The sequence below is a fragment of the Bos indicus genome, chromosome 29 (assembly GCF_029378745.1).
Source record: "Bos indicus isolate NIAB-ARS_2022 breed Sahiwal x Tharparkar chromosome 29, NIAB-ARS_B.indTharparkar_mat_pri_1.0, whole genome shotgun sequence".
Lineage (NCBI taxonomy): Eukaryota > Metazoa > Chordata > Mammalia > Artiodactyla > Bovidae > Bos > Bos indicus.
Genome location: NC_091788.1, coordinates 41,312,513 through 41,331,510, shown reverse-complemented (window position 1 = coordinate 41,331,510; position 18,998 = coordinate 41,312,513). Strand labels below are relative to the sequence as shown.

At 47.7% G+C, this 18,998-nt stretch overlaps 1 protein-coding gene across 1 annotated transcript in view; it reads left to right on the top strand.

Annotated features, from left to right (window-relative positions):
• Positions 1-18,998, top strand: part of AHNAK (AHNAK nucleoprotein) — a 92,610-nt gene that overhangs the window by 30,612 nt on the left and 43,000 nt on the right. Inside the window, exon 5 of the mRNA XM_019954387.2 lies at positions 18,515-18,614. Coding sequence (XP_019809946.2) covers positions 18,515-18,614 — 100 coding nt within the window. The remainder of the gene's footprint in view (positions 1-18,514; positions 18,615-18,998) is intronic.

Below are 18,998 nucleotides of genomic sequence, written 5' to 3'. Positions count from 1 at the left end.
CTGTGTTGGGAGGATGAGGCCTGGGGAGGCTGCAGGCCCAGTCCTGACAGGTCAGACTGGGTCCACTGAGTGGCGTTGCTGGTTGCAATAGTGGGTAGTGGGAGGGATTCTTTGCTTCTTGATTCTCACAGGGAGGCTGTTTGCACCACCACTGAGAAATCGAGAGAGGCTGGGCATGTTGGCAGCCCAAAGCTCAGGACCTGCCCGCCAATTTGGCATCCTCAGATAGGAATATACCATACAGAAATGATTCAGACGTAAATGGATAAAAAGGCCTGTTAGAGTGACAGAAAAGGACCTGGCCGTGGGTCACAGGCCTGCCCACGCTTCCTGGCTTGGCTGCAGGTTTGCTGACTGGCCTCATTACCTGCCATCCTGGGCCTCAGTATCCTCTCATTTGAAATAAGGGCGCTGATCTCATGTCACATATCTTTATGATTCCTTCTAGGCCATGTGAGGGCTAAACTTTATGAAAAATGTCTTCTGACAAAAGCCCCCCCCTCCTTTTCTTTTTGGTTACGCCATGCAGCATTGTGGGATCTTAGTCCCCTGACCAGGGATCAGATCCGTGCCCCCTCCATTGGGAGCACAGAGTCTTAAGCACTGGGCCACCAGGGAATTCCAAAAGGTCCCTTTTGATTTCTAGTTCTGTGGACAATGCATGGTGGGTGGAGGAGCCTCCTAGAAACTGGTTCCTGACGTCTGTCATTGCTGGGCAGAGGGCAGTGCCTTCTTAGACCGAAACGATCGAACCAAGCTCAGCCCCGTGGCCATGTCTCAGCATTTCCATCTTACCGCCAGCGGAGGCAGCTCTGTTCCTCTCCGGTCATCCCCCGAGTCGAGATGCCAGCTCCCACCCCTCCACCCTCTCCAGAGCCAGTTTGTCTGTGGGTCTCTGTGCAGAGCAGTGGGGTCTCCTGCCCCGAGTGAACTCCACCTGCCCTTGTTTGGATTGCAAATGGGCCTCAGCCAGCTTCATCCATTCACACCTCAGCCAGCAGAGTCTGTGTCCTTGGCAGGGGGGTACGGTTTGGAGCTCAAGGGTGAGTCTAGGTTTTGGAAAGGATAGGTGATAAGGGAGGCACTTGATTGCCTGTGGTTTTTAAATTTTTTATTTTTTTAATAAGTATTGCTGATTAACAATGTCGTGTTACTTTCAAGTGTACAGCAATGTGATTCGGTTATATACATGTATTCTTCAGATTCTTTTCCCTTATAGGTTATTACAAAATGTTGAGTATAGTTCCCTGTGCTATACGTTAGGTTCTTATTGGTTATCTATTTTATATGTAATAGTGTACATCTGTCCATCTCAAACTCCTAATTTATCCCTCCCCTCCGTGGCTTTTTTAAAGCTGCTTTTGTGAACTGGGGAAGAGTTTCCTCACCAGTTAAAACAGGGATAGCATCCGCAGGACCAGAGTCTGTTCAGGTATTTGGGGTGTCTGCTGTGCAGGGACACCACATTTAGGCGTGTAGCATTCATGTCACAGCTGTGTTTGTTTATTGGGAGCACGAGGGTGGGCACGGAGTCCTAGAGAGGCAGGTGTGAGCCCTTGCAGGCACACAAACGTTAGAATGTGCATACCCGCCTACATGCATTTGTCTTCTAACTGGGTCTGGGCATCCCACAAAGGTGCTTCTTACAACCACAGCTCAAAGCTCAATTCTCAATCCTTCCTCCATTCTCAAGCTGACACGGGTGTTGGGATGGGACAGAGTGTGCATGCTCCCTGAGATATGTGGCCCTGGTGTTCAGAGAGGTTAAGTGGCTGACAGTGTGGTCCCCTTGTGTACACAGCCAGGGGGCAGCTCACTGGGATGCTGGAAAATCTCCCAGGCAGAACTAAGCAGGTTGTCTAATAATATAGCAATTTAAAAAAAAATTCTTTTTTTTTCGCTTGAGGAAGGGGTGATGTAGGCTAGGGTGGCCCTCATTGTCCATTCACTCAGCAAGTAGTTTTTGAGCATTATGTGGTTAGGTGTTGTCCCAGCCCCACCTGGTCTCAGAATCCTCCTCTGCCAACCTCCACAGACCTAATGCTGTCATGGATGTGGGACACTGGTCTGCTCTGAACACTGGAAATATACACACTTGTAAGCAAGGCTTCTACCAGGGATGATATGGGTGATGGTGATGGGGCCTGGACTTTCAGGGAGAGATGTTATTGGCTGGGACAGTCAGGGGTGGTGAGTCAGATGGATGATGAACGTGGCAGTGGGCCAATCAAAGGTGAGAAACTTCTCAGCCACCCTCCTCCCACATCAGGCCCAGGGTGGAGGCAGTAGTGGTCCCAGGACAGGATCCGTCCCCTCTGCAGTGACCCTGACCACAGACGAGGGGGCATGTAGGAGGTGCCAGGGGCTGGAGAAGCACGCGGAGGGCCCATCCCAGCGGACTTTTCTTGGCTTGTCCTGCCCCACCACTCTGAATTCCCCCTTTGCTCTGTTCTTCTCACCTCACCATTTACCCCTGCCCTCTCTCAGTCCCTGATGGGGATGGTCCAAGGTATTCCCCAAAGTCCTGCGGGGCCCAGATCCAGGAGGTCTTAACACTCTGCAGTCCCAGTGCCGGCATTCAAGGCCAGGAGTGGCCTCAGGAGACCTGGAGGGGGTGGGCCTGGGCTCCTCAGGGTCCTTGGTTGGAGCTCCAGGGCTGAGTCACAGCCCGGGACTTGCAGCCTGTCAGTGCGCCTGGCTTTAGGCAGTGTGACTGACTGTGGATGTGGCTCAGGGGACACTTGGAAAGTTCATTTATTTTGAAACACATCCCATGCTCACAAAAGACAGTAAATATTTTTCAGCCACTCAAACTCATTTCTGTATGTGTCAGGGTCCCTCCCGGAAATGTAGTTGAAGATAGTTCAGCTACAGAGACTTTAATGGGGACTCTTTATGCAGTAGTGGGCCAGGACCAAGAAGACAACAAGGGGTGTGAGACCCCCAGGGGCAGCAGGAGGCTGGTAACCCCCAGGTTACCCCTGGACCTGAAGGGGCCCGGGAAGAGATGGTGTTCCTGGAATCCAGTCATGCAGGACCACAGCATCTGCCAGAACCGCCTGCAGGGAGAAGCAGGAAGAAACACCCTGAGTTTCTCCCTGATGGTTGCTCGTGCTGGAGGGGAAGCCAGCCCAGTGTCACAGGTAGAGCAATCAGCCTCCTGGAGGCACAGAGTGAGGCAGAGACGCAGGGAGAAAGGGTCTGAGGGTGGAGGGCCAGATAGAGAACAGCCAGGACAATGTCTTCGTCCTCATTTTTCTGTTTGGCGAGTTTGACTTTCCATATATTGAGATTTCTTTGAATAGCCACAATTATGTGGGATACATCTAAGATATGATCATAAAATACTATGACCATTTTTGTTTTGAGCACACACAGTTATATTTGGGAGATGCTGTACTTCTGTGAAAATTTTACTGTTAAGAATGTTTTAGTCCTCTGTCTTTAGGAAGTGCTCTCAACATCACTTGTGCATTTAAAAAATACCAGTTTCCTTGGAGAAGTACAAATCTTCCTCTCTTGAGGGCTGCAAATAGCCAAAGGGCCTGGAAGATACTCCAGGGCTCCTAGGACAGAATGCTGAAAAGATTCTGGGAGTCAGTAGGATTCTCCATGACCCTGAAGAAATGAAGCCCCCCAACCTTGAGCCTCAGTTTCCTTATTTGTAACGTGGATAAGGCATATATTCTCTAAGGCCCTTGCCAGTTCCAAGAGTCTCTGATCTTAACAGAAGCAAGGCTGGTTAATTACGTGGATAGGGCTGTTTGGGGTCAAAAGCAAAGCATGATTATCATGTAGTGCAACTAATTTTCCCATGTGACCAGTAAATAGTCTCAAACGTTTTGAGCAACAGCACTGTTGAAATACTGCTATGTTTCCAGTGTCCCAAAGCCAAAGTACTGCACCCCCAAGACTCTGCATGTTGCTGGCACATGTGTCTCGTTTCTTGAGTCCCGTCTTAGCTCTCTGGCATTGCGCTTTAGCTGTGATGTGAGAGGTGCAGCTAAGTATGTGACTGATTTTTTTTAAGTGGATTTATTCACTTTAAACCTATACAGAAATTGCAAGAATGACACAGTGAATATCCATATAACTGAGACTTCCCTGGCCGTCCAGTGGTTAAGACTCTGGGCTTCCACTGCAGGGGACATGGGTTTGATTCCTGGTTGGGGGAACTAAAGATCCCACATGGCACAGTGCAGCCACACACACACACAAATATATCCATATAACTTTCACTTAATTTCCCAGTTTCACCTTGTTGGTTTTAATCTCTCTCTCTCTCTTTAGATGTTATAATTATCATTGTATCTGCTGACTCATTTGAAAGTGAATTGCAAACACCATGATCCTTGATTCCTAAGCCCTTCAGCATGTATGGACATTCTCTTACATAACAGTATCAGAACCAAATTTAGGAAACTAAGCATTGCTACTATTATCTGACATATTGCCCATGTTTAAATTTTGCCAGTTGCCTCAATGATTACAATTTCCTTCCAGCAATGTCTATTTTCCCAGTGAGGCCCCAACCATCCATGATCCCACATGGCATATAATTGCCATGGTCTCTTTAGTTTCTTCAACCTGGAACAGTTCCTCCGCTTTTTGTTGTCGTTTGGACACTGATTTTTGAAGTGTAAGGGGCCAGTTGTTTTGCAGAAACGTCCCCAATGTGGGTTTGTCTGAGGACATTTCTTCACGCTTTGGTTCAGGTTTTGCCTTCTGGGGCAGGGAGCGCACAGAAGTGGAGTGAGATCCCCGCTGAGGACCCTCAGGACTCGGGTCCCTTGATGAAGGAGGAAATTGCCTAGTTTCTCCATTGTAACAGTACCATGCATTTTTCCCCCTTTGGAATTAACAAGTAAACCCAAGTTTTCAAGAAAGAAGTCCAAGTTTGGGCAAGTTTATTTTGCAAGCGTGCTTGAAAGAGCTGGTGGCCTGCACGCCTCGGCCTTGGCGGGCTCTCTGGCTGGGGTTTGGAAACCGGAGTTCTGGCTTCGGGCTCCGCAGCACAGAGCAGCTCTCTGTCCGTCCTCCCAAGGACAAAGAATTCGGTGCATGAATGCTTGCCATGGGGTGGGAATGCCAGAGTGTTTACCAGCCTCTGAATGGCCGGGTGTCAGGCATTTGATTCCCAGGGCTGACCGATCCCAGCAGAGGCTCTGCCCTGCATGGGCCGCAGGACATGTGTGGGGAACATTCTGCTGAGCACGGTGATTTCAGTTCCCTTTAAAACCCTCTGTTGTTTTCCACCACAAACTTGAGGCCTGGCCTTCATGGAAAAACTTGCCAGCAGTGAGGCCAAGTATCAGAAAGAGTTAAGGATGAAAAGACCTTCTCTAGGGACAGGGGACCTGCTGGTCCACAAGGTGCCCCTCTCCTGAGATTTCATGCTGGCTTCTCCCTGTGCTTAGTCGCTCCAGTCATTACTCTTTGCGACCCCATGGACTGCAGCCCGCCAGGCACCTCTGTCCATGGGATTTCCCAGGCAAGAATACTAGAGTGGTTGGCATGTTCTCTTCCAAGGGATATTCCTGACCCAGGGGCTGAACCCTGGTCTCCTGCAGCTCCTGCACTGCAGGTGGGTTCTTTATCTCTGAGTCACCTAAATACTGTGTGCAAAGCCCTTTTCCTCAAAGGAACCTGCAGTCTAGTAGAGGAATAATAATGATGATAATGATAGCTCTCAGTTCTGCTGCTTCCTAGCTGTGTGATCTTGGGCAAATTACTACAACTCTCTGTGCCTCAGTTCTCTTATCTATAAAATGGCAATGATATGTTATCTCTCTTATAGCTTTCTTGTGAGGATGATGTAAGTTGACACATATAAGGTGCTTGGCATATAGTAAATACTGGAAGTGTCAGCCATTTCTATGGAATACTTACTTTGTGTTAGGCACTGTATATGTACTGTATATGCTTTATCTCTTTTGATTTCTGCAACATCCCTCTAAGGTGGGTATTGTTTTCCTCACATCGAAACTAAGGCTCAGAGAGTTTAAGCAATTATTTTCAGGGTCACACAGCTAGTGAGTGGCAGAAACTGGAGAACTCCGGGCAGCTTGGTTGGTTTCTGGTCCAGCCCAGAAAAGGCTGTTATTCATCTAGGGAGTAAGGGGAGGCTCCAGGCTTCAAAAAAAGTGAACTCTTGGTCTGGGTTCAGCCTCCTCAGCAGCTGCCAACCCCTCCCACCCACTATTACCCTAGGTCTTTTCCCCTTTGGAGTATTCAGAGTATTCACTCTTCTGGATGATAATAAACAAGGGAGAGTCCACAATCAAAGTGTTTGCATTGTAACTGGCCCCACCCACTGTCCCTGACCACAGTCCAGGCAGCCTGGAGGCCCCTTCCACCACCCTCTCCAGTGGAAGGGTTGCCCCCAGCTGTGGGAATGCAGGCCAGCTGAGGCCTGTTGGGCACATCTCTGGGGGAGGGCCTGAGAGCATGAGGGGACTCCAGAGAGTAGTTTTGGGCAGGACGTGGGTGTGTGTATTCAGTTGTGTCCAACTCTTTGGGACCCAGCGGACTGTAGCCCATCAGGCTCCTTTGTCCATGGGATTTTCCAGGCAAGAATACTGGAGTGGGTTGCCATTTCCCACTCCAGGGGATCTTCCCAACCCTGCATTGGCCGGCGGATTCTTTACCACTGCACCACCTGGATAGTGGCTCCCAAAGTGGACAGCCTTCCTTATTCCTTTTCCTGCCAGCTTCCTAGGCTCCAAGGCTGAGAGGACTCTGGAGCCCAGCCTGAGAACTCGCTAACGGTCATCTGTTATGGGAGTGAGCCAAGGACTTGCTCAGTCCCACCCACCCACCACCGGCGCCCCACCCAAACGGAATGGGAAGGAACTGGAGCCTCCTTGAGGTTGGACCACTCGCTCTTTACTGTGGAGACTATGGGGGTCCGAGGGAAGAAGGAAGCAAAAAGCAATCTATAAGGGAAATAGAAGCGCGAGCCCGGGAGAGGATAGAGGTGGATAGGGCGGTGTGGCGGGCGGTGGGGGCCGGGAGGGAGAAGCCAGTAGGGGTGGAGCGAAGCCCCAGGAAGAGGGGAGCGGAAAATGGGGAGGTTTGGAACGAGCAGCTGGGAACGTGACAGGGCGTGGTGACGGAAGGAAAGAAGAGAGGCTTTACAGGGAGCAGGGACTGTGCCAAAGGGCTTTGAGGGATTTTAGCCCTGCTCCCCATCTCTCTAAGTCCCTCCTAGCGCCTCAAATGAATTTACGACCTAAATAAAACAGCACCCTTGCAATGTCAGGTTCTTCCACTCCAACCAGAAACTAGATGACACCCCTAAGCTCCCCATAATGTAGTCATGAGGCCGCTAGCGTCCAAGGAGCGAGAGAACCACGCCGAGACCCGCGGTCCGGGAGAAATGAGAGGGAGCGAGGGAGTGAGGCACCCGAGAGGAGGGCGGAGGGCAGTTTCTAGGGAGCCTGTTACGCCACGCCCCCTTCGACGGAGCAGCCAATCGCCAGGCTGTATCCTGGTCTCGTTACTTGTTGCCAGGCAGATTTTTAGCCGCCTCTAGGCTGCCGTGAGCCCCCAGCCTAGGTTTGGATGAGGAGGGTCGGGCGCGGGGCACCGCGGGCAGGGAAGAGGTGGGGAAGAAAGTGAGGGGGTGGGAGGCTTCGGAAAGCTGCTGGAGGCCAGTAACACTTCCCAGGAAGGGCGTGGCCGCAGGAGCTAGCCCCCTCTCCCTGGTGGGTCCCTAAGCCCGAAGCCTTGCGGGGACACAGGCTTTTCCCATAGTCAATCGACAGCTTTGTGCTCTGAGAAACTCCTGCGCTGCGGAGAGCCAGGGCCCTGTATGTTAATACTTCGGGATATTTACATGTAAAAAGAGGACTTTGGGGCCCTGAGGGGTGGGTCCGTCTGGGTGGTTATTTCAGGCCTTTGGGCAGGTCAGCTCTGAGTATTTTGGGAGAGGAGAGCCTTTTAGCAAAGCCTCACAAACAACGCGAGTAGGTGCCCGCGTGCCCGCCTTACTTTCTCCCCCAGGGGCCTGACGTGGCTTCTCGCCTGTAACCTGGAGTTTGACCCCTGCCTGCTGCCTTTTTTGTTTTGTTTGACCACACCCCATGGCTTGTGGGGCCCAGACCAGTGGAAGCTCAGAATCTTAAAACACTGGTTGTTGTTATTCAGTTGCTCAGTCCTGTCCAACTCTTTGCAACCCCATGGACCGCAGCATGCCAGGCTTTCCTGTCCTTCACTATCTCCTGGAGACTGCTCAAACTCATGTTGGTTGAGTCGGTGATGCCATCCAACTTATCTTATCCTCTGTCCCCCTCTACTCCTCCTGCCCTTAATCTTTCCCAGCATCAGGGTCTTTTCCAGTGAGTCAGCTCTTCACATCAAGTGGCCAAAGTATTGGAGCTTCAGCATCAGTCCTTTCAATGAATAATTCAAGGTTGCTTTCCTTTAGAATTGACTGGTTTGATCTCCTTGCAGTCCAAGGGACTCTGAAGAGTCTTCTCCAGCACCACAGTTTGAAAGCATCAATTCTTCATTGCTCAGCCTTCTTTATGGTCCAACTCTCACATCCTTATGTGACTCCTGGAAAAACCATAGCTTTTATTATATGGACCTGTATCAGCTAATTGATGTCTCTGCTTTTTAATATGCTTCCTAGGTTTGTCATGGTTTTTCTTCCAGGGAGCAAGCGTCTTTTAGTTTTATGGTTGCATTCACTGTGTTTAACCACTGGACCACCAGGGATTCCCATCCCCTGCTTGTCTTAAGGTGCCCCACTCCAATCCAGGTGAGGGAGAAGGCTTTTGACTACCTCTGGCTTTCCAGCCAGTGCCCAGTGGGTTTTATCTGGGAGTGTGGTCTCCTCCAGGGCACAGGGCTGGATGCTGGCCTCTAATCTCTGGCTTAGTGGGCACGCAGTGGGGAGGGCTGGAATGTGAGCAGGGAGGAGAGGATAATGCCAGGGGCCTTTTCTGCTTGTAAGAGTGCAAGTTCACTTACAACTTGAATTTCAAGTGGGCCCTTCAGGCAGATTAGGGAGGTCAAGTGAGAGTGTGGAGGCAGCCGCTGTGGATTGTCTAAATTCCTAGAAAATAAATTCTAGGAATTTAGCTGCAGGAGGGAGGTGTGCCAGGTGAGTACTGCCAGTGCCATGTATGGCTGGGGTTAGAGCTGGTGGTCCAGGAGGACTGGAGGGGAGGAGGTGGCTTTCTGCTTCCCTTCCTCTATTCTAACACTTCTGTATTCCAAAAGTTACTTGTTTCTTGAATAGTATCTAAGATACGAATGCTTTTAGCTAAGGGCTTTAAAAATTTATTGCTTCTTTAAATTAAAAAAAAAAAAAAAATTGTGCTGCAATCCTCTTATGGAGGAGAACCAGTCCCTCTAAATGCTGTTTTTGGGAACTGCCCTTTGTTTGAAGTAATTATTGTCCCTAAAAATGGGAAATTACACATACTGTTTATCAAAAGGAAATAAACACCTTGGACTAACAGAGTTCTCGCCACTGGATGGTGATTCCAAACCTTGCCAGCAGCCCGGGGAAATGGCCCTCACTGCACGTTGGACCCACACACGCTTTTGGTGTTTTCCATTTTTTAAAGGGGAAACCGTTGGATTCTGTGTGTTCCTCAAAGGCTGCTTGCCCTGTTCTTGTTATGTGATCACGGAGAACCTTTGATAGGGCTTTTCTGGAGGCCAAAATAAGTCCAGGAAAAAACATGGGGAGTGGGGCGTGTCTCCCACTCGCTTTGCTCTGACTCGAATTGGCCCTTTGGTTGTTTTGTGTTCACGGGTGTTTGGTGAGGGATGCTTTATTGAGACAGCATGTGGGTTCACACAGGGAAGAAAAGGTCTTGGAGGGGGCTCCGGGTGTGGCTCAGCCTTTCCTGCTCCACCCAAGGCCCCAGGGAGTGCTCCAGTGCTCCCCGATTTTTGACTCTGGTCATTGTCAGCCGAGGCAGCCTCTGGCCGGCCTCTCCAGCCACACCCAGCTCTTTCATCCCCTGCTCACTCTAACCTCTTGGCTTTCAACAGACTTCTCTTCCTCAATGCTTCAGAGTTTCAGCTTAGGGAATTTCCTCCTAGAAGTCTTCTTCCCCGAACACACAAAGGCCCCTCCACCCTACATCCTCCTATGGTCTGTGTGCCCATGTTGCTCTGTACTTTCCTGTTCTCAGCACAATTTGTATTAGATCAGCAGTAACTGGTTGCTTGTCTGGCCACCTCCTGATATTAACATTGAAGGTTCAGAGGGGAAATTGAAGGGGCCCAAATTTAAGATGCCAGAGATGCACCTAAAGGCTCCTCCAGGGAGGAAGGCGGTTGGCTTGTTCACCATCATATCGCCAGCACAATGCCAGGCACGTGGTATGTGACTTGTGGCAGAAACACCATTAGCCCTTCTATCACTATCTTATCACTTAACATGCTTCCTCTTATCAACATGGGCTCCTATTCTCCTTCTGTCCATTACTGGTAGTTCCTTGATCTCCAAGGCATTCGCTTAGACTTTGGGTGAAAACCAACCAACCAAAACCAAACAAAACAAAATCCAAAAGCAAACAAAAGAAGCAAACACCAGAACTGATTCCTTAATAGGTTATTACACAAGTTGTACAAATCAGCTGCTCTCCTGGAGCTATTGATGAGCCTGACTTAACTTCAGTAAAGGAGGGAAAGTCAGCAGATTTCAAAATCCACACTTTTCCAGTGTGCAGGACGGCCTTGTTAGGGGTGGAAAAGGAGATAGAGCAAAAGCTTGGAGAGTCAACCTTGTAATAAACTATAATGTAAAAGAATCTGAAATATGTGTGTATATATATATATATATATATATATATATAACACTAAATCACTTAGCTATACATCTGAAACTAACATGTTATAAGTCAACTATACTTCAATTAAATTTTTTTTTTAGAATTAGAGTGAAACGGTGAAGAGCTGATCTAACCTGTGGGGTGGCAGCCTCAGAGGGATGCTGAGTGGGGAAGAGATCTGTGGGGGTTTCAGAGGAGACAAAGGTGAGTCAGGGGTGGGTTGGAGACGACCCTCACCAGAATTATAGCAGAGATTAAAAAAAAATCTTTATTTAACTGTTGGCTGCACAGGGTCTCCATTGCTGCACTCAGGCTTTCTCTAGTTGCAGTGAGTGCAGGCTCCTCTTTGTTGTGGTGCATGGGGTTCTCATTGCAGTGGCTTCTCTTGTGGAATTCAGGTTGTAGAATGCCCAGCCTTCAGTAGCTGCAACACGCTGGCTCAGTAGTTGTGGCACTCAGGCTTAGTTGCTCTGAGGCAGATGGAATCCTCCCAGACCAGGGATCAAACCCATGTCCCCTGCATTGGCAGGCAGATTCTTGTCCACTGCGCCACCAGGGAAGTCCAGAGATTTTTTTTTTGGCCGCACCGCATGGCATGTAGGATCTTAGTTCTCTGACCGGGGATTGAACCCATGTCTCCTGCAGTGGAAGCAATGGAAGCGCAGAGTCTTAACCACTGGACTGCCAGGGAAGTTCCCACAACAGGTACTTAATGGCCAAGAATTGCAGTTGAGGAAGGCGGAGGGGGAGAAAGCTGGGGTAATGAGGAGGAGAGGACTCCCCAAATCTGATCAGTTTGGTCCAGTACCTGTGACTGGTATCTGAAATGTCACTTAAGACTGGGAAGTATGACTTTTGACTGTTCTGTTCTCAATTGATTACTTTGTTTTTATTAATTAAAAAAAATACATCTTTTGGATGAGATTCTGATGCCCCGACCAATTTGTTTTATTAAGGGAGTAATACAAAGAAAGCACCTTCGTTTTCCTCCCTCATCCCTTCCTTCCTAGTGAGATCTGTGACCAGAAACCCCAGCAGGATGTGCAGAGTGGTGTCTGCCCCCTGAAGCAAGTTGTGGGGCCGACCCTCTCTCCGTGGCAACTCACTGCCACCCTCCACCCAGCTCCCACTCTTTTTGAGCTGGACAGACACAGTGACAGTGGTTCCGATGCCAGTGCAGACCGTTGCAGACTGAGACAAAGCCCTTGTGTATTTTGCTAGGAGGCACTTGGCCGTGAAGCAGTGACATGTGAGCAGGGGCGCATGTTTGGTGACATCCACGCCTTTTGGGTGTTTGTTTCTAAGACTTCTTTGAGGACAGCGAGACTGGCGTTTGGCAAATGTGTTTTTCTTTCTCAGGTTTGGGCAAAGTCCTTCTAGAAGTAGATCTGAAAAAGAAGATCTGGAGGCCTCGAGATCAGATATTTCCTGGGGAAGTGGTAGGGAATTGTGTATTTTAAAAGTGTTGTGTGTGTGAGTAATGTCCACCTCCAATTGCTAAGAGAGAGACCCTGTGTCAGCCCCGTGCAGATCTGTGCAAACGGCCGTTGACCCAGGTGCCCTGTGCTGATCCTTGTCCACAGAGCAGGGTTGTGAGCTGGGAAGGACTTCTTAGCTGAGGGTGGGAAGAAAAGATTATTACTTTAAAAATTAAAAAAGAAATTTGTTCAAATTTAGTTGATTAAGAATGTTGTGTTAATTTCTGCTGTATAGCAAAATGATTCCGATACATTCTTTCTCCTAATGGTTTATCATAGGATATTGAGTATAGTGCCCTGTGCTATACAGTAGGACTTTGTTGTTTATCCATTCTCTACTGAAAGGATTATTTGCTATGTGAAGTGGTGGGTCAGGAAACTCCCGGTTTATTCTGAGTTCAAAGTGGAAAAGAAATGAAGTGGAGGTGGTTGTTAACTTGAGATCCAGTCTGGTCAACTGGGCATGGCAGTTTTAAACCCACTAGGATCTTCAGAACTCCGCAAAGCTGCTCAACCCGCCCTGTGCGTCTCCCTGTCCGGCTCTCTGAGGGACAGCACGTAGGTTTGGGAAGAACAGGTTCAGACCTATCCCTGATCGTTAGCAGAGCCGGTCTTCATTAGCACACGTGACTCTCCAGGCCAATCACACGACCTCCCTCTCCCAGGACCCGTGTGAATTCCTATCGCAGGAAGCTGGCTGGGCCGGGTTCAGGTGGGGCAACCTGGGGCCTCGGAGGGATGATTTGAAGGCCTCAGGAGAGGCTGCCAGAACCTGAAATCTCTCTCTTGCTGGCTCGTCAAGGATGTCTGCCATTTCACTATTACTGAGTCATTCCTTTGTTTGTATCGTGGGGCCCCCTCCTTGCCATCCTTCTGTGAATACGGGTTGTTCTGGGATACAGGATTCCCTTAAACTTTCCCCTTTCCCCTTAACTTTCCTTAACTCTTTCCCCTTAAACTGTATATTTAATCTCTTGCATAGGCTCAGCTGGTAAAGAATCTGCCTGACATGCAAGAGACCTGGGTTTGATCCGTGGGTTGGGAAGAACCCCTGGAGGAAGGCATGGCAACCCACTCCAGTATTCTTGCCTGGAGAGTCCCCATGGACAGAGGAGTCTGGCGCAGTCCACGGGGTCGCAAAGAATCAGATACCACTGGGCGACCAAGCACAGCACAATCTATTGCACAAACCACAAATTCAGTTCCGTTTTTACTTTTTCCAGCTTTATTGAGATGTGATCAGCATATAATGTTGTGTTAGTTTTAAGTGTACGAAATAACGATTTGATCTATGTATATACTGCAAAATGATGACTCCGTTAAGCTTAATCTCAGTTCTGCTTTTTCATGTTGGGTCTCTCTGGAGTCACTTCACCTACCCTGTTCCCTATACCATTCAGCTTAAACAGGAAACAAAGGGAAGCCAGGTGGCCTGGGGTGGGGACAGAGGAGTGGAGGGAGGGGAAGTGAGGATGCTGGGGACCGGCAGGTTCTCTCATGGCTCCTGCACGGTTGGGGCTGCTGGGTCTTGCTCTGGTGACAGATGACACACGAAGGGAGAGATGGTCTCCCCGCTTTTGGCCGAGGTAGAGCACCGGCAGCTCCTCCGCGAGCTCTCCTCTCTAATCTCATTTTCTTCCGCTCACTGTCCTCTTCCTGTCTGTCTCTCTGTTCTCTTCCTGCTGGCTCTCAGTCATTGTCATTCTTAAGTGGCCCTGTGCAGGCAGGAAGGGAACTCTCCTTGGTGGCCTTGAGCACCCAGGAGCTCCTAAGTCAGACCAGACTTGGCTGTCCCCTTTCTTCCCTCTGTAGGTTGCTCTCAATCCCTCCATGAGGCCTGGGTGGTGGCATTGCAGCTGACCAACTGCAGACAGCTTTTCCTCTTTCCCTGGCCTCAAAGGGCTGACCCTGACTTGGGCATATTTTATCAACCCCTGCCTCTCTCCCAGAGACCCGTCTGCTGTCGACAAAGAAGATGATGCCATAAACTCCTCTATAATGTAAATTTCATGAAGGCATATATATATATATATATATATATATATATATATATACATACATATATATATAAAACTAATATATATTTTAGCCACTGCACTGGGTCTTTGTTGCAATGCATGGACTTCTCTTGTGATTGCCACAGGTTTAGTTACCCTGTGGCATGTGGGATCTTAGTTCCCTGACTAGGGATTGAACCCATGTCCCATGCATTGGAAGGGGACCACTGAACCACCAGGAAGGTCCCCTGAAGTCAGATATTTTGAAGATTCCCCAGAGTCTAGAAGAACAGTGCCTAGCCCTGTAGCAGATACTCAATAAATATCTGTTGAATGACCCTCCTCTTCTTGGGATAATCACCCTCCCAATGCTGATGGACACTTGGGTGGGCAGGTAGACATTTTTAAAGCTAACATTTCCAAAGATTTAATTTTTAATTATGCTGTGTAGCAATTAATTTTTGCAAAAATCTTAAACAAGGGACGTTCTCCTTGTCTCAAACCCATTTGCACAGTCCTTTGTAGTGCTGACCACTGTCATCACCTTGGCATGCCTCCCTTGCAGACATTGCTTGAAGTTTTTTGACATATCTGTTCAATAATCCAGATGTTTACAGTTTGGTGAGTTAAAAGAAATCATAAATAAGACCGTACCATATTATCTTGCAATATGTTTTTTTTCTGCCTTAATGAGATGTTTTGGAGATGTTCTGTGTAGGTAGAGACAGATCGGTATCATTCTCCTTCACTGTTGTGAATTATTGTGTGGCCCAAATGAAGTCCTGTATATTGCACGTCATTTCCCACATCTACAAACAGCCAGGCACGTGCCATTTTGAGCACACATAGAAGGATTTTACTTGACTACCTAGCGGTGAAATTGCTGGGCAAAGGAGCACTGCATGTAGCATTTTAATAGCTGCTCCCAATCACCCTCCCAAAAGACTTGTATTCTTGTGCATTCTGGGTATGAAAGCCCATGCTTTCTGTATATCCTTATTGATTTTTATTGAGCTCTATTGTTTTTCACCAATCTGTTGGTCAAAAATCCATGATCTCATTGTTAGAATAAAAATTTCAGTTCGGTCTTCTTGGCCAGGAAGTTGTGAGTGATTCACGTTAGTAACATAATCACATGTATAGTAATAGCACCATTTAACCACTGTGTGCTTGGTTTCTATTTTACACTGAGTGAGTAAGGAGGTCTCTACTCTTTTGCTTGGGAAGATAGTTATGTATCAGTTTTCTCCACACAGTTCTCTACTGTCTTATCCACGTAAAAAAAAACCAGCATCTGGGGTCTTGGAGGCCCCCTGTGGAATGGCTCCCCTCCCCCGCACCGCATATCCTCTCTTCTCTGGAGTGGCTCCAGCGAGTTCTTTGGTCACAGGCTGCCCTTCCTCCATGTCCTTTCCTGCCACACAGTGGTCATGTCCTGGAATGACGAGGCTGATTGTCCGGTCTGACACAGCAGTGCATTCTCTGAGCCTGCCTCCCAAGTTTCTCCTTTGATTAGTGCCGGACACGTCAGCAGAAGTCGTTAGTCTGTCCCTTGCTTGGCCTAGATGATATCAGGCCTATCTTCTGGTACATCAGAAGCTGTATCACTGGCTGGACCTTGTCTTAGTCTTTCCCAAGCTCACAGGTCACCTAGTCCAATGTTTTCCACAGAGGATTCCCTTTTATTTATTACTAAAAAAATTTTTTTGGCCATGCCATGAAACATACAGGGTCTTAGTTCCCTGAACAGGGATCAAACTCAGTGTCCCCTGCAGTGGAAGTGTGGAGTCTTAACCAAAGGACCACGAGGGAGGTCCCAAGGAGTTCCTTTTAAAAGGAAAAACTTTAAGAGCATTTACAATTTTACACCATTTAATTTCATGATTCTTCCCTGTGCCCACCTCAACATCTTGAGTTCTTTCTTCTATTTTCCTCCTCATCTGTATTCAGGAAAATGCTGAAATGGTGGCTGTGAAAGGATTTTTCTCCCTGAAAGTTTTCTCTGGGCTTGGTTCTCTGTTACTAACATGATACAGCTTAAAATCATTTAGTGCCTTAATATTTATCTCTGGGGATTGAATTGGACTCACCACTTAGTACGGCTGAATTTAATAATGGTTTCTGCCCAAGGTTTACAGTTGTTAGAGAGAACATAGGATTTTAAGGCAGTGTGACTTGTTTTGATGGTTTCAGATTAATTTCCTATTTGTATCAGAAATTCATTGCTGGATGATTTGATTATTTCTTTTCCTAAAGTCAGTTGAACAATTATGTAAAGTTTAAAAATAAAATAAAATTAGAAAAGAAAAAAAAATACTAACAGTTTTCAAAAGAAAAAAAAATATAAAGTCAGTTGAAAACAAATTTGTCTTTTACCCCTTTATCCAGTCCAACTGCTACAGAATCTTTTTTTGATGGTTTATTAATGGTAATATTATTCTGTTATTTCTAAAGCACTCTAGTTTTGGCTATGAGTTTGCCAACAGGACACAGCAGTACAATCTATGTAATTAGCTTAGGACCATATTTCAGGATAACTTCTTCTTTTGGAGATCTTGGTAACTTTGCCTTGGACTTTTTTTTTTCCCTTTCATATTTTCTAATATTTGCTGCAAAACGTGAGTGGATGGTTTGATGGTTTTAAGTGTGGGTTCATGAAACACATGGCCTGGTTTCAAATCCCAGCTCTACAACTTCCCAGCTGTGCGATCATGGGCAACTTACTTGAGGTCGCTGTCTCAGTTTTCATGCCACTGGTTGTTAAAGAAATGCAAGTACAGTGAGTCCTCTACGTAGAAACCTTCAAGCTGCGAACTTTCAAAGATGCCAGTGTGCTCGCCGCCTCCTGTTGACGATCCTTCAGCTCTACCATCTCCTACGTCCTCTCCCTCCTCCAGTCAGTAACTCTTCTTGCCTGTTCACTCGATGCCAGCCCCTGTATGCTAGCTATTATCCTGCAGTACTGTACTTTTCAAGGTACTTTACTGTAAGATTAAAACTTTTATTTTTGTGTTTTTTTTAAAATATATTATTTGTGTGAAAAGTATTATAAACCTATTACAGTCCGGTACTATATAGCCATTTGTGTTAGTTGGGTACCTAGGCTAACTTTGTTGGACTTGTGAGTGTGCTCTTGGAAAGGAACTCGTTTGTATGTAGGGGACTTACTGTGTCATTTACCTGAAAGAGCGAATACATGAAAAAAAACAGCCCATGGAAGCTATTGACGTTAACTGTGTTCTCCACACACCAATTTCCATGTTGCTGCAGGACAGGATTCTGACATTGGCCAGGGAATCCTGCACTCATATAGACTTTCTGTCCTGATAGGACCCCTACTTCGAGATGCTGGGACCCCTGCATTGGAGATCTACCACGTAGATTTCAGGGACTCTTCATGGAATCCAGTCCACTGGTTAGCCCTCCTGCCCCATGGTGCCCAGTCAGCATGGTACAGAGAAAAGATACACACTGGACAGTAACTCACACCTTCCTTTCTACACATTCTTCACTTGACAGCATCTTGTTCCTCAGTGTTGAATTGCACCTTATCTCTTTTCTTTTGCCACTGCCATATCCTTGAGGACAGAGACTGGGTCTGCTGCACTGAGGCCCGTGAAATGGCATTGTCCATCCCCATTATTTCAGGGTCACTGGACTTTAACAGAGGATGTCTTTCAGCTGACGCCAGCTCCCTTCTTAAGATCCTGTTATCTCTTCTACAGACAGAGCTTCCAAGCAAGGGGTGGGCTAGACTGGGATGCGGTGGGATATAAAAGTAGGCCCCTGGTTTTATTTATGCATTATTATTTTTGAAAAATTATTATTTATTTACTTTATTATTGTTTTTATTTTTGACTGCGCTGGGTCTTCGCTGCTGCATGCGGGCTCTCTCCAGTTGTGGTGAGTGGGGACTGCTCTTCGTTGCGGTGTGTGGGCTTCTCATTGCGGTGGTTTCTCTTGTTTTGGAGCACAGGTTCAAGGGCGTGTGGGCTTCAGCAGGTGTGGTACGTGGGCACAGCAGTTGTGGTGCCTGGGCTTATCTGCCCCATGGCATGTGGGATCTTCCCGGGCCAGGGATCCAACCTGTGTCCCCTGCATTGGCAGGCGGATTCTCAGCCACTGGACCACCAGGGAAGACCTTTTTTTTTTTTTTTTTTTAAATATAGTACGCATTTGAGAAACATTAACTAGTTGGATGATTTGATGTGCGACTGGTAACAACCCTTGTCCTTGTTGTTAGAACCCACCACAGCCATCAGTCCTGGAACGCAAAGAGCAGAATAAACCCGAGGAAGCCACCAGCCAGGCCCAGGCAGAGTCAGTCTCCACCCCAAACACAGGTGAGAGAAGGTCATGGGGACTGAAAGAACGATGACTTGAATCTTAATAATGATGCCTCCATCCAGACATGAGGCTCATGGGAGCCTCCACAGGTGACCAAGCCTTCCTGGACCAGAAGTCACTCAGCAGAGAGCTGGTTCAGAACACCAGGGACCCCGCCCCTCCCTCTCCAGGACCTAGAAATTCCACAGGCGTCTCAGGGTTTCTTGATACTTAAGTCCTCCTCTTTCACCTTTCAGCTGTTTGAAAAGTCAATGGAAAATGCACTCACTCTGGAGGAATAATTGACTCCTTCCACAGGAGTCTCAGGGTTTCTTGATACCTAGAGCTGTTAACACTCGTGGTATATATGGAATGTTTACACGGTTATAGGACAGTATCTG